The 17275-nt window shown below is 39.1% G+C and overlaps 1 protein-coding gene across 1 annotated transcript in view; it reads right to left on the reverse strand.

Moving 5' to 3' along the window:
* Nucleotides 1-483: 483 nt before the first annotated feature.
* LOC113011429 (contactin-associated protein-like 4) overlaps nucleotides 484-17275 on the reverse strand; it is a 163400-nt gene continuing 146608 nt past the window's right edge. The window contains exons 19-24 of the mRNA XM_026151015.2: nucleotides 16471-16695; nucleotides 14796-14929; nucleotides 13034-13121; nucleotides 7306-7524; nucleotides 6137-6208; nucleotides 484-4859 (exon numbers count right to left, since the gene is read on the reverse strand). Coding sequence (XP_026006800.2) covers nucleotides 4666-4859; nucleotides 6137-6208; nucleotides 7306-7524; nucleotides 13034-13121; nucleotides 14796-14929; nucleotides 16471-16695 — 932 coding nt within the window. The 3' untranslated portion in view covers nucleotides 484-4665. The remainder of the gene's footprint in view (nucleotides 4860-6136; nucleotides 6209-7305; nucleotides 7525-13033; nucleotides 13122-14795; nucleotides 14930-16470; nucleotides 16696-17275) is intronic.

Raw genomic sequence — 17275 nt, forward strand, 5'->3', positions numbered from 1 at the left:
CAGGGACCACTGATGTGCGGCAGCTGAATCATATCATAACCTCAGGCGTCTTAGCACTTGAACAGAGAGAGGCGCTAAGTGACTCTTCACAGGCAATCACTTTGTCACCCTCTGCTCCTGGATGCCACACGGCTTTACATATTTCTCTCATCTCTGGGATGTTAACAGCCATCATAAATGTCAGCACTGAAGGATGAGCATCCTCCCACACTCCAGTTAAAAGGAACACACATAAAAGATGTAAATGTATGTAAATTGTTATGGTTATTGAGGGGGAAGTCTTTGCTGTATGTCACATTCATTTAACAAAGAAACAAAAGATTGCAGTGGTTTACATTTTTTTTGTAAAGAATCCTACCTCAACTAATTTTCTTTCATTTTGTTGCGGAAACACATGTCATCGTCCTGCAGAACCCTTCAGATATGTAAATGTAAGAACAAATTGATTCACAAACACAATTACTGTTTAACACTCCTGCAATTCGTGTGTAAAGCATGAAAACATGATAGTTTTTATTTTTTAAAAAGCATTGTTATTTATTTTCATCAAACAGGCGTTTTTTGTTGATAACCAAACAACCAGAGTTATGGATGAAAGCTGTATATTTCTATTGCATGTCACTCACACTCACATCACTGTATTCACTAACACTACAGATACACTGACAACATTTCATCGTTAAACAAGTGCATTGTCAGAGAGAAACTACACCACTGTCAGTCAAAAAAAAAAATACTGAAGAATAAGACTTTAATTACTCTATATTTAACTTAAAGTCAATACATCTCATGAAAAGGTCAAATTTCACTTCCCCAAACTTTTTTTCTAGCCTCAGTACTGTTGAAAAAAACTCCCAAAAACTAATTTGAGACCACGGTAGTTTTTGGCAAACCTTACCGGGACTTCGCTACGTACTTCTATGTTAGCAACTCAGCTCAGCAGTAGATTCACACACAAATACTTTAGCAAGCATTTCCCATAGCAGGACAGTTTATACACAGACAGTATAAAGGATGGACGTAGCCACTCTGATTTGGCCTGTTGGTCAATAAAGTCCTGTTATGAAGCCTTGAGTAGAGCATTTCAAGCCGTTTGAAACCAGATGCAATGAGGGAGGGGCAGCTCCAACAGTGAAATAGTGTGCAATGAGCATATCTTTGATAAGTCCCTCACAACTCTCTGGATGGCAGTAATTTACAAAATGGGCTTAATGTTGTTATTCGTTATGGCGAATGACCATAAATCCATCAGGGGAATATTTACTGAAGTCACACAGAGCAAGGGAGCCAGGGAGTGTTTTCCCATAGACTTCTACACAACTGTAAGTTTTATTGAAAGAGGTGTTGCCCCCTGCTGGACAATTAAAAAACTGTAGGTTTAAGGCACTTCAGTAATGCTTTTCAGACCTGGAAGCTATGTCCATGTTTTATCCTGTCTATAGGTGCACCTGTGTACTGTGTTCAAAATGACTCGTCAATCAAAGTAAAGTCTCACTGGTTATGATTACTTGTCACAGAGAAATATATATCACAATTAATATCAGTTACCTGTTGTTGTTGTTGTTTTTTAACTTCACAGAGTTTGATGACAATAAGAAAACTGCATAACTTCAGACCTGGTCACATGATTTGAGTTTCATCAAATTAATAATAATAACCCCCCACAACCTGCTAGGTTAATGATCTAACATGGCACCAATGCAAAGTGAATTTAAGCAATTTTTTTTTTTTGCTTTATTTCAATCACATTAAGTTAGGTTATTAGCCAATTTGCACATTTTCTCAACATTTGAGGGAACGTAGAGCCAGAGATAAATAAAATTGGGAACCTGAAATTTAAAATACATGAATTTAAATATGTATTTAAAACGTTTAAGTTAGTGAGTGGACAAACCTGATGACAATAAGGACTTCCTGATTTTATTTTGGAAAGTTCTTTACTCAGTTAATGACGAAATGTCAGGCAGTGTAAACAGCCCATTACACAATTAAACTAAAAGACAGTCAAGAAGCTGTAGCTCATCAGCTAGTGGAGCATTAAGAATGTATAGTTCTTGTGGCTGTGCTCACATTACAGGCTTTGCTGCACATTTCTGATTTTTAACTTGTTCTTTTTACTCTTTTTAGACAATTTTTTAAAGTCAAAAACTTAATTTTTTTTGTTTTAATCGTGAGAGTTTGATACATTCAGCTCAGTAACAGATCAAAGTATTAGACCAAAAGTCCAGTAATGCTTTGAAAGTAGCGGTATGATTATTTCATTAAAGTCCATTAGTCGGTTTGAGGGAGCCGAGTGGAAGTCAGTAGGAGTGGCATGTGGGAGTCTCGGGTATGCATGCTCTCTGGAGTGTCACAGATTATATTCCTATATTCACGGGCTTAAATTTGGCGAGCATGCAGAGCATACAGGATAACTAGCCCGTGCTTTATTTAGAACGTGAATGAAAGAGCCACAATGTTTTAATACAGCATCCAGTTCTCTTTAATACGTCCACTTGATGACAACAGAAAATATACAACAGGAAGTGGGATGTAAGCCTCCCACACCAACGGTACCACTCTGAAGTGGTTGTATAGCCCAATATAATATAATATAATATACTTAGTGCTGTAAGCGTTAATCTCGATAAAATGACATTAACGCCATAACTGCATTAATGCGGCAAATCTCCGTTAATGAGTTACTGCGGATCGCCCCGTGCGTGTGGCTGCACAGCATCAACGCGTTAGCATGGTTAGCTCGCTGACAGTACTAAATATGATATAATACAATAATGCAATTTCCTAAAAACACAGGCTTCCTTTAATTCTCGTGTGACCAGGTCTTCATCCTTTAAATGACAAATTAACAAAATTCTACATAATAGTGTAGAAAATGATCAGCCTCAAATGTAACATGGTTGTAATCTTGTTCGTCGTGTTAAAATGGTTTGACAAAACCAGAGACGCTCACAGTGACACACGGTTTCCACAAATCACTTCACAAATCCCACATTAGTGACTGGTGCCAATGTTATGCTGTGTTTGCAGAGGAAACTTTTGAAAATGTTCTTCTCTGGGTCTTGAGAAACGTCTTATTTGCTTTATACATATGCAGCGTATCATCCAGCACAGTTCAGTCTGCACGCTCATCTGGATGTCAAAGTTACCTGTTGAACCTAAAGAGTGCTGCACTGCAGTAACTTCTGCTGCGAGGACAGTCAGTGCTTCTTCACCAGAGAATGAACTCTCTGGAATCAAGAATGGGACAGACAACAACGCAAAGAGATGAATTATGCACTTTGAAGATTTAGCAACTTTTGTCATTAAAATCCCATCTGTGCATTGGGTCTCTCAGAGAGACGGTGGTGTGTGTGCGTGTGTTGATAAACAGCTGCTGTTGGGCCTCTCTGCTTGGTGGTGTTTTCATTATAACCATGTTTGCTTGACACAGTCTCTCAGATTATCTTTCAGTCTTATTATTCTCCTCTGTCTCTGCTTTCCATCAAATCACAATTCACCTGTCAGATCAGAGCAGATTAGCATTTCACAAACACATTAACCGTCTCTGTGTGCAGTGAATGAGGTGACAGACAGCCGCACTGTTACCGCCAGCAATAAAAACTTCCCCATTCAGAGACATTTAGAGCATTTGGAGATGATGCTCCCAGCAGGCAACATGCAGCAGGGAGGAGAAAACTTTAATAAAAGAAAAATATATATAAAAAGCTAGAAAACTACAAGAAAAGGTTTAATGTTGTGGTGTGCTCAGAAGAGAAAAGAAGAGACTGAAAAAGGAAAGAAAGGAGAAAATGAGTCCCTACTGTATAAAAATCTCTTATTTCCACAACTGCAGCGTACCAACAGTACAAATGCAATATGTGCTTATTCACAAGTGAGCAAGACTGTTGACTTTAAGATGTCACTTAAAAAGGACCAAAAGAATCTGTTCTAGCACAGCATGGCTGGAAAGAAATCACTCAATAAAATGTATAATTGAAATGCTGACAAAAGCAGTCCATAGATGTTTGTTAGCTAAATTCCTCTGACAAAGTACAATTGTACAAGCTCGCACAGTTTTCCTTTAAAGACGTCTTCAAGGTTCCAGAAACTCCAAATTGTTATTCTCCCAAAACTTCCCGCATAATAAAAAGGCATTACAAATGAACAAATGCCAGCACTTACAGAAGTAGTCTTCCTGAGGGCCTGATTAAGGGACAGACTTTTCCACTTCCAGTTAAGCAAACAACATTCATGACCCTCATAAAAATGCACCATCAGCCAAATAACTGCAAACAACCTGATTCTCAGGAATAAAGAAATAAAGTTAAATCAACCCATAAAAAAATAAAAACACAAAATACCTGCAGCCTTTGAATATGACAGAGTGACAATACCTAGAGACTGCTGTAGACATAATTTCCCACATATACATTTTTTTTTTTAAATATTTATAGTAGTGGAAACAAGTTTGTCAACACTTTTAAGGTCCAGCACTGTAGTCTGTTTGATTCACTATATACATAATATACAGTAAAAGACAAAACTGTTCCTTTTATACGTTCTCTATTGCGTGGAGCCGCTGCGTTGTGGCTCAGTGTGCAGTCTGAAGTGCTGAGGGATGACGGACAGTCCGGTCTGCACCCCTCCAAAAACCACCATCTCATCAGGCATTCAGAATTCTTGTTAAATGATATACTCCTTTGGGTTTTCACAGGGGACGCTCTGGGAATCAGCCTGGTTGCTAAAAGCAAAATCCTGGCTGTTTTCCTGCCGGTCCTTCACTTGCTGGTTTCGATATGTCTCTTTTCTCTGGTAGAGTAATCTGCCCGTTATCGCCAGCCCAGTCACAACCACAAAGATCACAACAGCGATGACACCTGCAGGGCAGACATATCCAGGCATTCAGGTTTGGACAGGTCTTTTATGTTATGTAGCCTGCACTTAAACTTTATATTTGAATCAATGGAGCGGACTTAATAATACACAATAGAGTTTAAAAGCACTACAAACTACAAGCCTGGAGAACTACTTACAGAAATCACAACAAAGCTTGCTTAACAGAGATCAGAGGCTGTGTTTCAGAGTAAAAGGCGGTCAAACCAAATATTAATATCACTCTATCTCTGCCTTATACCCTGCAAGTCCTTGTATGTTTGCACACGTTTCAATAAATCCCTGCACCTATTTGAGGTGGCTCAAAACCTGCTCGCAGTGCTGTTTATTAAAAAAAAAAAAAGTTAATTAAAGAAGGTACAAAATAGTGCTGAGCAGCTGCTGTTGGGTTTGTTGACATAGAGTGGATATCTCATCTCAGGGACAAAGATGTAACACAAGAAGCCCTTTAAAAGGTAAACACTAACATTTTTATTTATTAAAGTCTTACTTTTCTTATCTGACTGTAAGTATGCCAATAACAGTAACACGCTTAGCCTTTGGAAATCACTCGTCAAAAAAACATAAAGAACTGTCATCATAAGGAAGCTGGAAATAATTCGATGTCCTGCAGCTAATACCTACAGTCCTATAATTGGGTTAGACAATGAACTGAGTAGAATCCACATTGTAATTCACTTGTAAATCTCTCACAGTGCTCAGTCTCACAGTACATTGTCTGCCCATCTCTCCTGGGTAAGTCGGCTTTCTTGCCCTGCAGTCTGGTTGTTCTAATCTAACTTCAGCACACACTGAACAGAATCTCACACATTTGTACCCAGCTGGACTCCTGTTTGACACATTTCTTCATTCAGAGAAAGTTTCATCTAATTGGAATTCAAAAACAGAAATCAATTTTGCGCTTTACTACTTTGGTTTTAAAACTTTTGAAGATAACAGGGTGAAAGTTTCAGCAGAGGTTTGGTTAGTTCAGCTGCCCTTTGTACACTGAAACACCAGAATCTCTCACTTTTGTCTCGCTACAACTTTATGGGAACACTTTGGAATCAATCTTCATTTTGAATCGTTCTGGAGTGAAGCGGGGCGATGTAATTTAGTTCAAATGAAATATTTTGCTCATCATATCACCTTTGCCAAAAAACCCTTATCGCTGAAATATTGAGTCTCACGTAGTTCAAGAAAAGTTCAACAGCAAAACGCAGCAAAACAAGGTGAAGAAGGTTCACGGTATAGTGAAGTATGTTTTAAAAAAAAACAGTACCTCCAATAAGAGCCGAGTCCGTCCTAATGGCATTGATCAAAGGTTGACCCGAACCTGCTGAACCAGACTGATCTACAGCAGAGAAAGAGAAAGGATGAGATAAAGAGGGAAAAACGAGGTAAATAGACACAGTAAGGATGAAAAACCAAGGGCAACGTGAATTAAAAGAAGAGATACAGAGAGCTTTAATAGAAAAGCGAGGTAAGGTAGATGAATGAGAGGCAATAAGAGGAAATAAACTGAAAAGAAATGGACAAGGAGGGCTATTTAGAGAAACAATAACGCTCATAAAAACAGATACAAAGCAAATACTACAGCAGCAAGTTAGACGACTGTTTAAGGAATATAAAACTGGATGAAAACAAGACCGGAGGAACTCTTTGTAACTCCCCTGTGTGGGTCTAATTAATTACGTTATCAAGCACATTGTCATTTGTCGTCCCAACAAGGTGTACAAATTTAATGACACCATAATGCAGCTCACAAAAAGCAGCTCCCATCAATAAGACACACACACAAACACACACACACACACACACACGCGTTCTAACCTGCTATTGCACAATTATCATCACGTTAAAAGGGTTGGAAATTATTAGGCGTTTAGGCCAGCGAGAACAGCAGTTACATTTAAAATGAAAGGGCAGAGGTATCCTCTGAATGTTTTTTTGGGGCGTGTTTAATATATTTTTCTAGGAATATTAATAGAACTCCCATCTGCAGTGAGCAAAAGTACAGCACCCTGGGTGATTCAAGGGCTCATACAGCAAGGCTGATGTTTCCAGTGCAAGAAAATTGGGCTTTCGCTTTTTATGAAACAACTTTCCAGCCATGGCGTGAGGCAAGAATTCACTGTTGAGCCTCTATTGACCTCCCATCCCACCCTCTGCACATCACGTCTTCTCCAAACTGCAAAGCACACAGCGGGCTATATGCCAGCTTGATTGGACCCAGAGAAATAACCCTGAGCTGGAATGATAAATTCTGGCTGGAGGATTTCTGTGTACCAAACAGTTTACACGACCATCCCTTAGAAATTATGCATATATATACAGTTATGGAATAGAGCAAGTCTTTTGATGTTTAAGACTCTAATAATTTGTGAGCAATTTAATTACCACAAAACAGCTTCTTCACAGATGATGCAAATGAGGCTCCTCCTTTCTTACCTGACAGGTGGTGTGTGTTCTCAGCTGCATAGGGATTGGTTGAAGCTGCAGAGCCACAGTTAGATTGGACTAAAGGTCCAGTGATGATGACAGGGCTGGTGTCTGAGTGGAGAAGAGCTGCTTTCAGAGGACTCATGGTGTTAAAGTGAACCACAGACAGACAACCAGTAAAACCGAGGGACGCCAACTTGGCCAGGTCTGGATCCAGGTCATCAGATTCTGGGAATAAGAAAATATCAGACTCTTGAAATAAAAAATACCAAAAAGTCTTTTTTTGTGACAACCATATAATCCACTTTTGATAGTTTTGCCCTTTTGTTGATTTTATAATGATTTGAAAGTGTAACTTTACAAATCAACCAGCAAGCCTTGTGCAAGGAGAAGGATCGCTCAGTGAACCTTCAGTCAATAAAAGAAAAACTCACAATGCTCACAGAAATAACTTACATCTGACAAAAGTAATAATAAATAAAAATTCTATAAATGTTAACCAATGAAATTCAGACATTGCCTTCAACCATGCTTCAATGTAATTATTTAAAAAATAAATGCATGAAAAAGGCCTGGACAAAAATGATGGTACCCACAACTTAATATTTTGTTGCACAACCTTTTGAGGCAATCACTGCAATTAAACGATTCCTGTAACTGTCAATGAGACTTCTGCACCTCTCAGCAGGTATTTTGGCCCACTCTTCATGACCAAACTGCTCCAGGTGTTTCCGGTTTGAAGGGCGGCTTTTCCAAAGATGCTCAATAGGATTGAGGTCAGGGCTCATCTCATAGAAGGCCACTTTAAAATAGTCCAATGTTTTCCTCTTAGCCATTCTTGGGTGTTTTCGCTGTGTGTTTTGGGTCATTGTCCTGTTGCAAGACCCATGACCTGCGACTGAGACCAAGCTTTCTGACACTGGCCAGCACATTTCTCTCTAGAATTCCTTGATAGTCTTGAGATTTCCTTGTACCCCGCACAGATTCAAGACACCCTGTGCCAGATGCAGCAACGCAGCCCCAGAACATAACAGAGTCTCCTCCATGTTTCACAGTAGGATATTGATATGCTTCATTTTTTTAGAGCTGATGTGCCTTGGCAAAAAAGTTCCATTTTTGTCTCATCTGTCCACGGGACATTCACCCAGAAGCTTTGTGGCTTGTCAACATGTAGTTTGGCTTATTCCAGTCTGGCTGTTTTATGATTTGTTTTCAAAAATGGTGTCCTCCTTGGTCGTCTCCCATGTAGTCCACTTTGGCTGAAACAACGACGGATGGTGCGATCTGACACTAACGTTCTTTGAGCATGAAGTTCACCTTGGATCTCTTTAGAAGTCTTTCTGGGCTCTTTTGTTACCATTCGGATTATCCGTCTCTTTGATTTGTCATCAATTTTCCTCCTGCAGCCACGTCCAGGGAGGTTGGCTACAGTCCCATGGATCTTAAATTTCTGAATAACATGTGCAACTGTAATCACAGGAACATCTAGCTGCTTGGAGATGGTCTTATAGCCTTTACCTTTAACATGATTATCTATGATTTTCTTTCTCATCTCCTGAGACAACTCTTCCTTTGCTTCCTCTGGTCCATGTTGAGTGTGGCACACACCATGTCACCAAACAACACAGTGACTACCTGGAGTCATATACATAGGCCCACTCACTGATTACAAGATTGTAGACACCAGGGATGCTAATTAGTGGACACACCTTGGATTAACGCGTCCCTTTGGTCACATTATTTTGATTCTCTTCTAGGGGTACCATCATTTTTGTCCAGGCCTGTTCCATTTTTTAAATAATTACGTTGAAGCATGGTTGAAAAACAATGTCTGACTTTCATTGGTTAACATTCATAGAATTTTTATTTATTAAGACTTTTGTCAGATGAAAGTTATTTCTGTGAGCATTGTGAGTTTTTCCTTTATTGACTGAAGGGTATCAACAATTTTGTCCACGTCTGTAACTCATTGCTTCGAGTATTTGAGACGTGCATGTCTTTGCTTTTTTTGGCAAGAGTTTAGTGAGAAGCATTGTATCACTAAGAAATGTGTATCTATTGTCAGCCGTAAGTTAGCTTCACCTTGTAAGTTTAATCTATAGTTTTACAATTTACTGGCATGCCACAGCGACCAGACTTTGCTGTTTTGTCTTATTATCAGACTGAACTTGTTAACTTGGTTTTAGGACTAACTTTAAATGTAAATTTAAAATGTAAACGAAATGCTTTACATTAAAAGAAGCCATGTGTGTCATCATTTCAACAACAGCTTTAAAAATATAAACCTTATGGTTTCCATAGGACAGTTTAGTTAATCACTTCAGATAACTGAACTTTTAACCTTTCAGAAGCTTGCTCTGTCAACCAATAGGGTGATCTGACACGACAAAAAGCACGACAAACACTGACAGGTACATTGATCCTGCTTCACATTCCCACGTTATCAGAGTGGGACAATAGTGGCAGCTCATTGACAGTAATAAGGACACACACAACCTCACACACACTGTCAATACAACACAAACCGTTCAGCTGGTCAGCTTTAAAGTCTGCATCCATCACTCCGTTTGACACGTGCACTCTCCAGCTCTTTCTGTTCATTTTATTGACTTCAAACTCTCCATCATTCACCTCTGCTCCTTCACAGCGGTGTAAACAGCAGCTGTGAAAGCCCACATTACTGCTGGAAACAGCTGCATCACTATCTGTTCAGATGACTGAGAGGTGACTGTGGTTTAAGCAGCACACATCTGCATGCTGATGAGAGCAGCAGGAGACACTGGCGCAGCCTGTAAGCTCCTCTCGGCTGATACACTACAGCCACTCTCTCTACCCCCACTTTGTTTCTGTGTATTCCTTCCGGGTCCATTAGTTAGGCTGATGGATGACAGGGTTCGAGGGGAGTGACAGAAAATCCACTTTCCTGCTGCTCTTCAGATCCTGATCTGACTCCCAGCCTCTGCTGGTTTGACAGAGGAGAGGACCGGTCACATGCTGACATGACAGGGTTAAAACCCACAGTGGAACACTGAGCAGATTTACTGCATAAAGAAAAGGATCCTGAGGGGATTTGTATTAGTTGTGTAATAAGACAGCATGAGTGCACGGCTTCTATTACATGTGGATTTCCATTATTTCGTTAATTGTTGTTCTTTTAAACTGTTAAAGATTTTGCCACAGTTTTTCAGTTCTTACATGGTGCAAAATTGTACATTATCTTATGTTCATTACATAGCACGTCCTGATGGATGCCCCGGATGAAAGGCATTTCATTCGGCTGACTCATGTTTCACTATTAATTGCAGAGTGTTACGTTTTAAACCACCAGTGCGCTGCTGTGACTCCGAGTCTTATCAGAAAGCTGTGACCACAGCCTGCAGCCTCTCAGCACCTCGTGTTATTAACAGCTTATATCTCAGCCTGTCTTTGATGGTACTGCTCAAGGAGAGCATGAATAAGTCATGACAGAGCCCATTTCTCCCTCACCCCAGCACTGTTACAGGTCCCAGTTCAAGAGTATGCATTGGAGATCAATGAAGATGTGGTTTACACCTCCCAGAGAGTGAGTACTTTTCCCCAGGTGTCAAATCTGCACTTGTGCATTAAAGCAAACACAGTTCTGATTTAACCTCACCCACCAATCACGGTAAACCCTCGACGGAACCCCATTTGCCAGAATAAGTATCTATTTTTGTATGATAGAAAAAGGAAAACATTTGTATTTATTTTAGTTGTTATGTAATTTTTAAATATCTACATGTCTAAATTGCACATACTGCGATAATAACATGCATTTTACTATAAGTGGTTATACCATCTATGAAGATTTATGCTGTTTACAGATTATACTGTGTTGACCAAACCATATGTTTTAAGGTTTGCAATACTGTATTGCTTTATGCATACACTGCATTATACAGAGAAATGTTCTGAATATTTATCCTAGCCTCATTAATAGAAATGGGATGGAAAAAATAATGGAAGTGTAATGCAATTCAGATTAATGGCAAAAACACAAAAAACACAAAAACTGAATCCCATATTCTCCATTAACCTAATATTTATGAATCCTTCTCACCAGCACATCCTTATACTGGGACCAAACAGATCATATCCATAATTAAAATGCAATAAGTACCAATTTGTGAATATTAACAAAAAGATTGTTTAGCAGTACCATGTTTTGCATAAATGCACCATCGTTGTGTTTTGTTTCATTTGCATAGTATTTGATAGAAATATAAACATCCTTTATTGTCCCTCACTAGGGAAATTCACCTGTTCCAACAGCAACGCGAGAGAGAAATGGAGCAAGAAAATTCACACAACAGTAAAGAATAAAAATACAAGAAATAAGAGACTGTACAGGGCAAATTCACAACACAAGAAAAAAATAATACTGTAAAGTTAGGGTTTCAATAAAATAAGGGTCACTAATTGCAAAATCTGTAATCCCGGATACGTTACTGCAAAAGGCATGACGTTCGAACTCCCCAGCTGTTATTTGCTGAGGGAATTTGTCAACCTCCTACAACAACACCTGCATCATCTTAGACTGAGATTTTGATTTTCTGTGTTTCCTATTTACTGAGCCGAAGTCGTTCTTCATGTTTTCACTATGAACTGGCGATGGGGATGAGTTCTTACGTTTATTTGTTTTTACAAACTACTGCATCTCAAAAAAAGTAATATAGACTTTTTTAAAATATAATTTAATTGAATTAGTAAACCCCCACACTATGAATGTCTCTTTGTGCTCGTAGAACAGTCAACTTTCAAAGACGTTGGCCCTCACGCAATGTTTACGCAAAGTTTCATGAAGACTGATCGAGTTGTCTCGAGTTGAGAGTGAAGCTTCTTAAAGCTCAAGTTGTCTGTTTGAACTAGCTTCCAAGCTTCCATTAATTACCGAAACAATACTGATAATATTAATAGAGATGCTAAAAACACAAGTGCAACAACTGGTGAAGCCAAGTAAGTCATGCATACACTCATCATATTTCAGGCTTAAAACACATACGCAATGATGTTTCCTTTAGCTTGTTGTAATAACATATTTTCCCACAATTGATGAGCATTAAAATTAAACATATTTGCTGTGTAGTTTTATGTTCAATTCAAATTGGTTTTATTAAAAAGCGCCAAGTTACAAGAGCTTACACTGTAAAGACACTAAAGTAATACATGGAAACCCCAACAATTAAACAATGTTTAATCAACAATATTGTATCGTTAGCTTTATTTTTTCTAAAATCTTGTTTCTATTTTTATTTAAGTTAACTGAAATGTTTTTTATACCTACTTTTTAGTTTTAGCTACCCATAATCACCTGTGTTTTATAGAGAAAATGGACAGTGCTATCAAACATGTGTCATTTTCAGGACATCATACATTAAAGTTGATATCATTTTTGGCTTCTGAACTATGGCATCTTTTTTAAACGAAAGATACCAGAAATGTCTGAACATCAGTTCCTGCAGCAGCTATACACGAAGTTCAGGGTTAAAGTCATGATTAAAGACATTTTTCCATTTTGCCTCAGTCTCTTTTTTTTCCAGATAATCTGAATAATCAGGCTTGCTGAGAACAGCTAAAGCTACATTTATTTCTTTAAGTTTCCCAAAGCTGAGTGTGAAATGAGGCCAAACACCCCAGAGCTGTTATTCAAATGAGTGTGAGTCTGAGTGTTCTTTAAGTAAAAGGGCTTCTTCTCTATTTTTACAGGCTCCTCACTTACCGTGCACTCTGCCCAACACCAGCGACTTCACAGCGTTGAATTCCCCATCAGATGTCAGATTGAAGTCTTCTCTGGCATTTTCATCAATCTGAAGGAAGAGAGCTACTTCCATTATTTAAATAGGAAAGTTTTGTTTTAATTTCGGCGACTTTGAGCGGTAGGTGTGGCACGAGAAAAACATCTTACAGAAACGGTATTACGAGGTACTCTAAACGTGCTTCAAATTTGATTCAAATTTGTTTAAAATGGATGTAAAACTATCTCCATCACCTTATGACTCCTATACTGTATGCTGCTAAAGATACAACAATTCAGTATGACGGAAAGTGATAAGATGAAATGTGCCTCATAGTTTACTGGAGCCTCACAACACAGTGAATCAGGAGGCTACACCCACGCAAGACAAGGTCACCTTGTAATTTATCTCACAGTTGATAATTATATAGGCATTCTGGCTGCTGCATCCTGGTTAGATAAAATTTACCTCATACATCATCTGAGGCTCTTGTTAACAAGATAGATTCAGGAGATCCAGATACGATGAAGATGCTTCATATTTCATCTGTGGCTTATTTAATGGGCGGTTTGTCCGCGCTGTCCTGCTATAGCTGCATCCAACTACTGTGGGTGGAAGTAAACTACATTGCTGACTAAGGCTTAAAACAAAGAGGGATTTTTTTTACAATACTGTAGTGTGGTCCACACCAGAACTGCTTGCGTGTGTGTGTGTGTGTGTGTGTGTGTGTGTGTGTGTGTGTGTGTGTGTGTGTGTGTTATTGCCCTTGAGATAAGCTCCTCATTGGCAAAGACATGGAACAAAAAAAAGTTTATCTTAAGTAGCTTTGCACCTCATCTTCTTTATCTGCATGTACAAAAGCACATCATCGACATAAAAGGAGCAGGTTTTACGACACAGTGATGCATGACTTTGCATTATTTATGGAATAATTTTAGCAAGTGGCTCAAGCACCATTACATTACTGGTAACGATACTGGTTACTGGATAATCACAATTAGGATATTGTATTTGATGCAACATCATAACAACATAGCAACATCATAACCTGTTGCATCAGGCTAAATTCTGGAAGTGTCAGAAGAATCACTACACCTATCTCACAATGAGACTGCTGTGACTGTTACGAGCCACACCTGCTAATCATTCTGGAAATACAAAATAAAATGATTCTCAGTGTGTGGTTCAAACATGCAAACTAAATGTTTCCAGCAAAGAAGAAACTCTTGTCGAGTTGTGGCAGCAGAAGCTTGTTTGTATGATGTGTTTTCTGGTGTGATAATGACAGTGCAAAGGAGCAAGTAATATGGAGAGAAACGCCCTCGGGATTGCTGCCGTGCACTGAAATTCTATAGTAGATATCAGCTTTACAACAGTCTGCAAACAGTGAATAAAACATGATGTTGTGTGCCAAAGCTTATGAGATCCACAATAATGAAACATCAGTTTGTAGACTCTTTAAGGGTTATGAAGCGAAGGTGGTAGGGATGTGGCCAAAGGTTTCTATTGGAATGTGTTGCTGTTGTCACTCACATTAACTCTGCAAACAGGATCATTTGTGTGCTGCTAATCTGTCTTTTGTTCCTCCAATGTAAGAAAACAACAACCTCGCAAATTTGCATTAAACGCTGGACTTGTTTTTTTTTACCTAAAACAATACCGACGCCTTTGTGCGAGCTGGATTTCGTTGTACTTTGCCAATTTGCAAACTTGCAGTGATTTCATGAGCTGATGAAGTGTTTTTACCTGCACAGACACAGAGTCTGTCAGCCTCTTGATGGTAACGGTGTGAAGCTGTCCATTGGCCACGTTCCTCACGCTGCTCCTTAACACTTCAGCATCTCTGCTGCTGTCCAGCTTGTATCTCACCTCCAGCTTATCTTCATACATAACAGACACACACACATACTCATCAAATAATAGTGTTACAACTCAGATATATGAAAGAAGTAACATTTCTACACTTTCACAGAAGAAGGATTTGAGATCATCAGCATTAAGTTTGGTCTTTTCCTGAAAATTAGGCTTTGCTACGTTGTATAATCTTCACCAGCAGGGCAAACATACATTTAATCCTTCATATATGGATCTGAATGTTTTGAAGAAGTTGTTGTTCTATTAATTGAGATTTGCATATTAGGAGGATAAGCGCTAATTCCCCATCAATAACAGAGCTAATCCAATTAATTCCCCTAATAGTCAAGCATATTAATTGGAGATTTATCAAAAGAGTGAAGATTAAAGATTGTTTTTAAAAACGAAAGTTTTTTTTCTCACATCTGCAATATTTCCATAAATCAAAGTGAATAAATCATATCACAAGGTTAAAATTACAATTCAATATCTTCTTTTTGAGGTGCTGAGGAGAAGGGGAAATATTAAAGACGTACCACGTACCAGCTACTGCTCTAATAACAATAAATGTATTCTTTAAAAAAGGGAAAAGGGCCCTAAGTGAAGCAGTAGTGCTCGGGCTGAGAGGGTTTAACTGCAGTCAAGGATGAAAAGAAATGAGCCATCTTAGGGCAAACAAGAGAAAGCTCTCAGGGATTTAATTGGACGCTTCATTTTAAGAGCATTTACCTGACGACTCCACGGTCAGCAGCAAATCTTAATGCCCTGCTGTCCATCAGCTTTCTCTGAGTCATTAACACCAGAAAAAATCCATTTACAACTAATCTAGCAGCAAAGTGCCAATTTTATTAGATTCCTGGATGCTGAAAATGTAATTTTCAACTCAAAGTGCCTCGTACCACTCTTAAAAGTCAAACTCACAACACAATTATTTCACACAGAAGCTAAGAAAACACTTCAGCATGTTTCCAGCTCTTTTATTCAGAAGTGCGCTGACCTGCCTCCTATTATCGGCCGACCTAATCCTTATTCCTGCAGTGTCACTCATTGGGTCTCAGAGATAAGTCCAGAAAACACTTTATTCTTAACTTGAGACAAAACCTAATTGCTGGCAAAGCTGGCTGTATAGAAAATGCTAAAGGCTGACGAGGCAAATCCAGAGAGAGGAGTGATCTGACAGATTTTGATGATGGAGAGCAGGAAACGAGGTCAAAACAGGAAAAGTTGTTAGGAATGAATAGGAGAGAACAGGAGGGAATAAAAGGAGAGGAGAAGAGAAACGAGAGGAGCATCAGGGAGGAGAAGCAAATTTAAAAAATATAACTAGACAAAGTTTAGGGAGAAAAATGAGGGCTGGCATTAAAAGTTTCTGAGGTTTCAAAACTTTAAAGTTGGGAAAACTAAAAGTGGAGTTAGCAGGGGTAAGACTGAGAAGAACAGTGTACAAGGAGGATCAAGACACCTCTCAATTAACTTAAGGAGGAGGATAAGGAAAGAAAGGAGATGAGATCATTAAAAGGAAAAGAAGAAAAGACAAACAAGCGTAGGAGGCCTGTGCCCCTCTTACCATGCTTGTTGATGAGCACAGCCAGGTATTCTCTGTAGTAGGAGCTGACGTAGAGCAGCAGAGCTGGACTCTGGTTCGTCCTGAAGCTCAAAGAGATGTTCTCTGCTCTCAGTGTCATCTCAGAGTAGATGGAGGACGGCAGAGCGCTGCTGTTCCTGCTCAGCTCATAGGGCTCCTTGAAGGTGTAGCTGACTGATGTTCCAGGCTTGAAGCTGGCTGACACCTCTGGGACAGGACAAAAATAAATAGGCGAGGATTTAGAGTGCTGTTCAAATTAAACTTTAAAAGAGTTAAAGAGGTTATAGAATAGTGCAACAACATCTTATTGCTGTCATAAATACATGAAATATATGACTTTCTAATAATAAAAAAAAAAGTCAACTGACACAAAATTTTAAACTCACATTGCATATTTTATCATCATTCTGAGGCAGCGGTCCCCAACCCCCGGGCCACGGAGCGGTACCGGTCTGTGAGTCGTTCGGTACTGGGCCGCGAGAGTTGAGGCTCGGGTGTGAAATGTATGGGTTTCACATTATATTTTTATTGTTTTTATCATTAACTCGGTTTCCCTGGGTCTTTTCCCCTGTGTTATGAATAAATCTTCTGGTTTTTTGGTACCGGTACTGGTTTTATTTTGTTGTATTTATCCGCGACACCTTAAAGGCTGGTCCGTGAAAATATTGTTGGACATAAACCGGTCCGTGGCGCAAGAAAGGTTGGTGACTGCTGTTCTGAGGTATCAAAGGTCACTGGAGCTCAAACTTAAACTTTTTACTCCTGCGCAACGAGATCAGCCTTTGGA

Source organism: Astatotilapia calliptera, chromosome 18 (genome assembly GCF_964374335.1).
Source record: "Astatotilapia calliptera chromosome 18, fAstCal68.1, whole genome shotgun sequence".
Taxonomy (NCBI): Eukaryota; Metazoa; Chordata; class Actinopteri; order Cichliformes; family Cichlidae; genus Astatotilapia; species Astatotilapia calliptera.